Source organism: Apteryx rowi, unplaced genomic scaffold, assembly GCF_003343035.1.
Source record: "Apteryx rowi isolate R43461 unplaced genomic scaffold, aptRow1 scaffold_75, whole genome shotgun sequence".
Classification (NCBI taxonomy): domain Eukaryota; kingdom Metazoa; phylum Chordata; class Aves; order Apterygiformes; family Apterygidae; genus Apteryx; species Apteryx rowi.
Window position 1 is genome coordinate 29,834 of NW_020451038.1, and position 9,120 is coordinate 38,953.

The following is a 9,120-nucleotide window of genomic DNA, read 5'->3' on the forward strand; positions in this document are numbered from 1 at the left end:
GTGCACAGCATTCAAAAAACAACAGCGACCTAAATTCAGAAAGGCAGGCTCCTCTATTTTTTTCCCCCCTTCTAAATTTTAAAGCAGAATAAATTAGCATTCCAACCAATTGAAACAGAAATAAAGAWTATTTAGAACACAGGGAACTTATTCCTTAAGAATTTGCTTTTTCTCCAAAGCAAAATAACTTCAATTCTTCAAGCTAGCACCAAATAGCCTTGTCATCACAAGAAAGGGTCTGTGAAGTGGAAATACTATTTCTGACACAAACAAGCAGTAGCCCAGGGTCCTTTACTACCTCCACTCTCTCAAATTTCCAAAGAGGAGTCGACTGGCTCTGTAGACTTCCTGAGCGCTCCTCCTGCAACCCAAAAAGAGCAGTTACAAACACCAGTATTGCCATCCAAGAGAGACAGGGCGGCACGAGAACATTTGGGCTTTTGCTCTGTGCGTGCAGGGGCGGCCCGTCATGGGAAATCACGGCCCCGTCAAGCCAGAAGCTGTCACAACAGCTCGTAAGAAAAATCCCTGCCTCGCAGATCATCCAACCTCAAGGAGTCAGACAGAAGTGGGAAAGAAAAAGATGGTTTCTCATTCATGCGACGGGGGAGCTGGAGCAGAAAGATGAGAATGGTGGTTTTCAGTGAAGCACAGAAGCCGGCCACAACCTCCCTTTGTGCTTTGGAAGTCTGTCCCACCCACACAAACTACTCTGAGGGTGCTCATCTGATCTCTGGTAGGCAAAGGTAATTCCAGATAACATCAGCTTTATTTCACCATGCAAAACCTTGAGTATAAAGTAAAAATCATCAGCAAACTCTGCTAACATAGCAAACGGATCTCACTGCAGACAGATGGACCCAGGGCTAGTGGGCACCATCCAAGACCCCACCACGCTGGGCATCATGGTGGCCACGATGCAAAGGCTGTCCCTGCCATCCAAGGGATGCCTTGGCTCTCAGCTGCGGACAGCTGCACGGACCCTGTGCCCGGACCACGGCCACACTGGCAGGATGCAGTGCCAGAGTCGAGCCCTCGCTTCCGCAGCAGCGCAGCCCTCGGCACCAACAGCTCACAGCACTGGGATGGGCGCTGTTTGTGCAGATCTATCCTGACGTACTGCTAGTACGAGACAAGCGACAGCAGCTGAATGAAGGTAGGGAGAGGGCYGTATGCATGCAAGGAAGTAGTGCCGACAAAAGACAGCAGTCTTGGCACAACGGCTCCCAAACTGCGCCTAGTTACTTGTTTGCAAGCACCATGGGAAAGAAAAGATTTGGAGGAGGATGAGGTCACTTTGCAGATATTTGCAAGGAGATCCTCCCACACACGAAAAGCTTATGGGAGAAACCAGAAAAGTGGCTGTTTGAAACTTAACCCATGGGACGTAAAAGCTGGCAAGGCGAGCAAAGCAGAGCTCAAAGCTGACATTGCAAAAGCACATAAGAGATGATAGATAGAGTGCTGCGAGGGCCGGAAGGGCCTTGAAAGTGATATGTTCACTGAAGGAAACATTGCCCTATTTCACAGCCATCTCAAACTACTGTGATACATTCCGGTTTTATTTTTTTCGCGAACATAAGCGCATGTCTTTCCACTCACCTCAACAGGGAACCTCTTGCCATTGATGCTGTGCTCAGAGCCAGCCGATCCGTTGCTTTGACCCCAGTGAAACTCCACTTTCTCTGCCTTGAATCTGCCTGGCAGCCCGGCGCCACTCACAAAATACTCGTCCTTCAGAAGGATGGCAACTGTACACCCAAGGCAAGGAGAAAGACAGGCTTAGCACAGTTTTCCTGAAGCATTTATAGTTGTTGCTCATTATACTAAAGCAATTTTTTCTAATGTAAGTAAAAGGCAGGGGGATCATTTTCCTCCTTATAGGGGTTGTTAAAAAAAAAAAAAAAAAAAGGCTACAAGTAATGCTGGCTAATTAGGGAAGTGATTATGAAGCTACACAGATTACAGAACACGGCAAAAACCTCCAAATTTCTCAAGGACTTTCTGCCCTCTTCCTTGGACTTTGATTAAAATTTAAATGGCAAACTATCAAAAGACTGTTTAATGTGGTTCCAGGGACTAATGGCTGACCACGCATCTCGGCCCTGCAAATAACTGAAGGTCTGCAGATCACAAACCAGGAAAAGAACGGATCCTCTGTTTGTTGGACTCCCTCTACTTTGGTGGGGCAAAAAAGGAGTCCTGTGACTCAGCTCCATCTCTACTGATGGATGTAGCAGGTACTTTCCTTCACCTCCCTGTTCCTCCTTTTTGTAGGACGCAGAGAGTGTCAGCRACTTTTTGGAGACTCACTCATGAAAAGCCCTTCATAAGAACTGGGTTTTATTACAGTAACTCTGACATTATTTGGTTCATTAAAGGTCAAAAGGATTTTTTTTCCTTTTCATTTCCAAATGCCTTTGTATTTTGCATGACAATAAAAGCCCTAGGTCCTAACAGAGGGCAAAGCGGTCTGGTAGTAGTCATCTGGAAGATGTTATATGTCACAGGAGAGGTCTATGGTCAAACTAAGAACTGAATCCAGCTTTCCAAAATTCCTGTGTGCTACTCTCACTACAAAATCGCCTACCTTTCTAACATCTCCCACTTTTAATATGCACAATTCCTAGGAATGGCTCCTTACAAAACCCTTTCTTCTTGTCCCTTACAGAAAGGTTGCTTAAAAACAGAACTAAAATTAGGATTTTCTTCTAAAAGCCATTGCAGACCACCACTTACTGTGCCCAGAATGCTGCAATTAAAGATTTTTTAATGGGAAAAGCATAACCCACAAGGATTCTTCTGTGTTCTCATTCCAACTGTGTCATCACAACAGGAACATTAATATAAATCCATTTTTATTATGTAAAAGGGAGGATTTTATTCACTGCTGAAAAAAAAAAAAAGGCTAGTTGTGAAATGCAAGTTATTCCTCAACTGGTGAATCACTGCTCTTGCTGCAGGCTAGACTTTCTGCCACACCAGGGCTGCTCTCGCCATGAGTGCAGACAGTTGTCCAAGGAAGCCTCATCTCAGGTGCAATTGTGCAATTCAGAAACATCTAAGCACTAAGTTGTTTATGTTAAAAATGTCTAAATGTCAAATGGCATTAGATGCTTCTAAATTGCAACAGTGACATCACAGGGCTCTTTTCTTCCATGATTTCTTGTTCTTTTGACACTCCCTTTGCTTCCAAGCATTTGTGTAGGAAGAACAGTGATGAAGGACTAGCTATAGGATACTGTCCCTATCAGCCAAGGGATTATTGGTGGCCACTATCTCCTTACACCAAATCTGTGAAACCTGACTGACTAAAAGTACCACTGCTCTCTGCTTCCCTTAAAAACTTCTCAATGGGCTCCGCAGTATTTTAAATACCGAAAATCTCATTCAATTGGTTATAAATTCCATACATAAAATTGTAGGGGATGAGGAATACAGGAAAGCAGATTCATGTGCATCTGTTGAAAATGTCTGTGGGGATTCAGTTGCATCTAATAAATATTTGATAGTTCCTAAATCATTTATGGCTCTGTCAGGGGTCATTTTACTTGTTTTAGATGAATAATTAAAAGGATAATTAGGAGGACGTACAATCTGAAATGTTCATCTAATTGTTCATTTTACAGTATTTCTTACACTGCTGAGCTGTACAACACGTGTTCCCATCACCTTCCTGTCCTAGCAGCATCCCCTTATCGCCAGGAATTTGGRGGCTTCCTTCTGCTCCATGGGATTTCTAGAGTCTCCCAGAACCGGAAGAACCAAACATCCCATTACTGGGCTTCTGGAGTCACTGCTTTTATCCAGTGATTGCTGTAGAGCATGCAGCAAGGAATCAACTGAGAAAAAAATATATATATAAAACTAAGTGARTTGAAAAAAGGGTTAAAGCGCGCAGTGCTGGTGAGGGTGCTGCTCCCACGGGCACACTGCTCCCCAGGGCAGGTCGGGCTCCAACAGCCTCAGACCCGGCTGACACCCGCTGACGCTTAATTACGGGGTGGCACACGGGCAAAAACAGCTAACGCAAACGCAGCTATGAAAGGTGCTGACGTTCTCCCAGTGATCTTTACCACTTCTACAGGGGGAGACCTGAACCCACAGCAGTGCCCGTGCAATCATGCACAAGAGCATTTCTAATCAAGACGGGGCCTAATGAAGCCGCTTTCRTTTTCTGAACGAAGCTCTGCTTTCTGCACGTTTTCTGCCCTTTACCCGAGATGCGCGGGGGGAGATGAGAAGAGTACAAGAAATCTAAAGAGCAATAACCCCTTTACCTTTTAACATTTCAGAGCATAAAAATAACTAATTCTTCTTTTCAAAAAAAAAAAAAATCTAGTCGAATAGCAATAACAATAATCCAAGGAAAACATTTCTTGCTGGTTAATGAGTGTCTAGGTTAAGGGCCTTTGGCTTTCCCTCATACCCTTGTCTCTCTTATCCAGTCATTAATAGCTAAGAAATGCCCTCTACGTCCGTCACCACTGCTTAAACAGATGTTTAGTTTACTGTCTCTGTCAATGGACAACACGAAGGCCTCATGCGGCCATCTGCCCCAGGACTCTGGTGCCAAAATACTTTGCGATTCATGGCAGAACCTGCCTCTACCTCCTACCCACCGGCCAAAACGTCCTGCTTCGTTTGCTGCTCTGCCACTTACCACCTTAAAAACTAATCCCAGGCAAGTTGCTTCAAAAGATCTGAAAACCAAGAAAAGGTGCGGGACTCGATAAAATAAGGGAGGAGTTAAGAGCTCAGCAGAAGAAATCAGAGATGACAGCAAGGCAAAAAGAGTCTTCATGTTACCAGTAAAAGGCCGTAAGTTACCAAAGAAAAGTGACAGTTACTGTTGCCCTGAGAAGCAATAACTTGTCAGCAAAAATCCATACCCCAATGGGTGAGGAAATCAAATACAGCAGTAGTGCTAAAATCACCCAGCAGAGGAAACTCAAGATACGGCTTTCATTACCAGCTGCAGGAATACGGGAAAAATTGCTAGCACGTTTCAGTTCAACATGGTTCCCTATTATACGTGCAGCAATATGTTCCTATTACACATGCAGTATATCCTTAGCATCTTTCCAAGAAGAATAGCAACATTGCTTTTTCTTGGTATTACACTTATTGCTGGTTACTACAAACACCCCTCTGTGATCAAAAGGGCAGGGTGCATAACATGAATGGATTAATTAAGCACCAAATTTCCATAGCATTCAGCCTTCCCAGAACCTCCTTTTGCTACAAAGGGCAACAAACTCAGGATTTCAAAGCAAACACAGGCATTTCTTCCTGAAGCTGAAAAACCCTCAGCAATGCATTAGAAACCCAAACTCTGCTTGGTGGTGGCTTACGTGAACTAGATTTGCTCTGCGGTGAAGCAAAGCAGGATCACAGCCTGTCACTCCGTCTCATCTTAGGGGCAAAATCTCTCAACTTTTGCTACTTTCTCTAAATGCTGGAATCTGATCTAAAGCGCCTGACTCCACGATGTGACTCGGATCCAAAAACCCCCCTGGAAGCAGTGGGTGTATCCGTGGTCGCCCTGTGTGCACAGCTACGGTGCAGACTCCTGGCACAGGTACATGCCCTGGGTTTTGCTAGGAGACCTCTGACTAGAGACATGTGACATAAAGCACTGCAGAGATTCATATTGCATGTTAATAAAGATAAAAAATATAGTTTCAATAAATAAAATTGAATTAATTAGTGGTTTAATCCAATTCCCTTAAAATATTTGACCTTGTCAAATGAAGAGGGTGGCCTTATAATTTCTGCTTTTTACATTTTTAGATTTAAAGAGTAATCAAATGCATGCAGCTTTGCATATAAATCAACCTTGACCTTTCGGTGAACTGTTTTGGTAAAAATAAGCAGTGCTCTCCGACTGTGCTTTTCTGTAAAAGCCAGAACAGACAGAGCAGAAGAGGATTCAGTTCAGAGAAGAACACAGCGCCATAATCATATCAGAAACACATTAATAAGCCCCCACTTCTTTGAGCAGTTATTGCTCTTTCTTTTCTGAAACCTTCTGACTCCTAGACTCCCCCTTTCCTGCAGAAGGGCCTGAGCCTTGCTTCTCAGAATTCTTTTGGATTAGCTGTTACAGCCTCCCAAAGCTGATAATTCAAGGTTACACTTTGCAACTCTTGCACAGTCTTTTATTCTGAGGAACAACTGGCTACCAAGAGAATTATTTCATACTGAGAAGGAGCCTAAAAATAAAAACCCTTAAAATTAATCTGCAGAACTGGCTTTGCTAAGAATGCAAAGATAGAGATAGGTGGCTGTTACTGGGAAATTATGTAAAAAGAAAAAAAAAGAAGAGAAAAGCAAACCCCAAACAACAGAACAATAAAAAAGGAGGAGGAGCATAGAACATGGCTTGAATTTTTAATTGACTGCATGCAGGCTATGGAGACAAACAGAAAAGAACATACCTGTTTTTCCTGTATTTTTCATCCAAGTCTTGTTAGAAGATTCATTGTCAAAACCATCAAGCTGCAGCTCTTGATACTCGTCTCCAACRTGTGCCTGATGGTCTACAATGTTGATCGGAGACTGGTGATTCCCTCCACACTTCTCACTGGAAGTGACCCAGTGCTCGGGACCATAGGTACCTGTTGAAAAATACCAACCCAATTAATATTCCTGTAGCTCAATAGTCCTGGATAACTTTAAGTAAGAGGATCAAGCATTTAAGCTCTCCAGGTACCTCCACTGCTGTTCTACTTCCAACATTTGAAAGAGGTTAAGACTTGTAAACTTATGAAGAGATCAAAATCCATTAGCTTTATGCAGTACTCAAACTTTGCCTCTAGCAGTAACGAACAATGGCCTTTTTTTAATYGCTGTTCTGTAAAACTCTCTGCAATTCCCAATTTCCCCTGATGTGTATGTTACGAATTAGCACAGTGTTACAGGAGCTTTCCTAAAGCTTCAGTCACAATACATTAGTATAGAGTTTACCTTTTTACATGAGATAAATAATGTACCAACAACGCATTAACTCGTGTTTGTGTAATACTCTGCTTAGATAATACAATCTTAATTAATGATTTCATTTCTTTTAGAGATTTTGACACTAAAAAAGATGAGAAGAAAGAATTTGAGCTGAATGAGATATTGGTAAATTTGAACAAAGCAACTATGAAAAAGAAAGGAACGCTAGAAGGAAGAAGTAAAGACAACGATGACCTGTTAGGAAAATAACTGTAGCTTTCTTCTGCTATTCTTCTCTCATTTTCTGTTTTTCTGATTAACAACGCCTGGTTTCACCTGATGCAGATTACTCTTTTGAAACAAGTCAAGTCAAATATTAGCAGTAAATGTGAAGCTCCACAGACCCATCAGCAGTGTCTTGCAGAGACATCTGCACCTGGGCACGTCAGAGCCATCCATATTACATGACACAAGCCAAAAGCAGACACAGAGCCAAACTGGCACTTCTCCTCCCCTCCACACCCCTTGACTCTCATTAAAAAAAAAAGATATCACAGGGAGGAGTTTACATTCTGGAAAGCAATATAAGCATGGGTAACTTCCCCATCCATCACCAGCCACCATCCAAGGATGGCAAGAAGGTGCCACAACTCCAAAGGGGAAATTGGAGACCTTGGAAGGGGATGGAGAGGCTGGACCACTCCTCGCCCTCACCGGTGATGCTCAGAAAGGTAGGAGCTGCTTTGCGTTGGCCAACGCGCAACTCCTGGCGGCAGAGCCGAGGGAAGCGATACTGCAGACCCCATCCGCCAGAGGTCATCTGCCCCGGCCCTAGTGCAGCCTGCCCTTCTGCAAGATTCTCCAGCACAAACAGTCGATATGAATAATCCATAAAAATTAAAAATTTAAGGTAAAGGCCTTGTCCTCCCCTCCACATACTGGCTCTAGATGTAATGCGACACCAGAGACCTCAGCAGCATTACCGAATTTACAGCACGCAGAGTAGGATCTCCAGTGAAATTCCAATTTTTCTTATGACCTCCCTCTCTAACTCTTAAATTGTATTAACAGAGACTAAGAGATTACCCTCCTATCAGTGCAAACAGTGGTTTAAGCTCCTGAAATAACAGCGCAGAGTTCTTACACTTTCCGTTCACAATTCCTGAAGTGCTTTACAGAAGGGATCAGCACCACTATTCTCATGTAAAGACAGGGCAATCGATGCGCTGAGAGCGGGCGCAACTCGCCCAAGCTCCCCTGGCACGACTGAGTTACAGCCCAAAGCTGAACTCTGGTCTCCCAAGTCCTACTCTGGAGGACTATCCATCAGACAACACCTGATGTCATACCTGCATCACACCTCCAAAATACACAGACAGCATGTCCATTCAGTAGGCATAAAGTAGTGCATGATGTGCTAATATGCATTTATTACCCTTGCATCTGACAAGCATATGAAAATTCAATTAGTGCCATCCAAACCCAGCAGCTGAAGGCCAACTGCTGTGGTCCTTGGATTTTCATGACTCTAGTTGCAAAATGCAGTGCTCCTCTGGGCTCATGTAGGACGCTTAATCAATAGCAAGATTTTGTGCACTATATTCATCACACTCAAAGACCATATGTTAACCAAAAAAACAAGCAAGTGTTTTATTTTCAACTACAATTAGACAAAATTGCAATATCCTTTAAAAATCATTTGCATCATCTGTCCAGTTAAAAAAATCAGTTTCCTTTATCTCATGAGTCAACCTGTATAGCTAGCAAAAGCCACCTGCAGTTAATTTCCCAATGTAACACCACTGAGGAGAACAGAATTATTAAAAGCCCTGCTTGGGGAAAACTGAATGTGTTCCACTCATACATAGATTTTTTTCTTGAATCGGGATGCTCTTAGTAATTGTTTTGCAGTGAATTAGATGGCAATTCAGATTTACTTTTCATATAACGCTGCACTTACTCTACAAAATTTGGGAATTTGCTCTACAATGTTTGGTACTGCACATAATCATCAAACCTGCSAGCTCCCATTTTTTGGCTTTGTTATAAATGTAGGGTGGGTTTTTCAAAAGTGCTCTGCTCACAGAGGCTATCACAGTGGTTTCAGCTGTGCATTCTAAAGGAGCTGTGCACTCAAAATTTTTAAATACCTTCGTGACCCTTTAGTCAATGGGGAGA

General features: G+C 43.0%; 1 protein-coding gene across 1 annotated transcript in view; it reads right to left on the reverse strand.

Moving 5' to 3' along the window:
- Nucleotides 1–298: 298 nt before the first annotated feature.
- Nucleotides 299–9,120, reverse strand: part of LOC112976642 (receptor-type tyrosine-protein phosphatase gamma-like) — a gene marked incomplete at its 3' end in the record, with an annotated part of 136,959 nt that continues 128,137 nt past the window's right edge. Inside the window, exons 3-5 of the mRNA XM_026088098.1 lie at nucleotides 6,441–6,620; nucleotides 1,603–1,751; nucleotides 299–361 (exon numbers count right to left, since the gene is read on the reverse strand). Coding sequence (XP_025943883.1) covers nucleotides 299–361; nucleotides 1,603–1,751; nucleotides 6,441–6,620 — 392 coding nt within the window. The remainder of the gene's footprint in view (nucleotides 362–1,602; nucleotides 1,752–6,440; nucleotides 6,621–9,120) is intronic.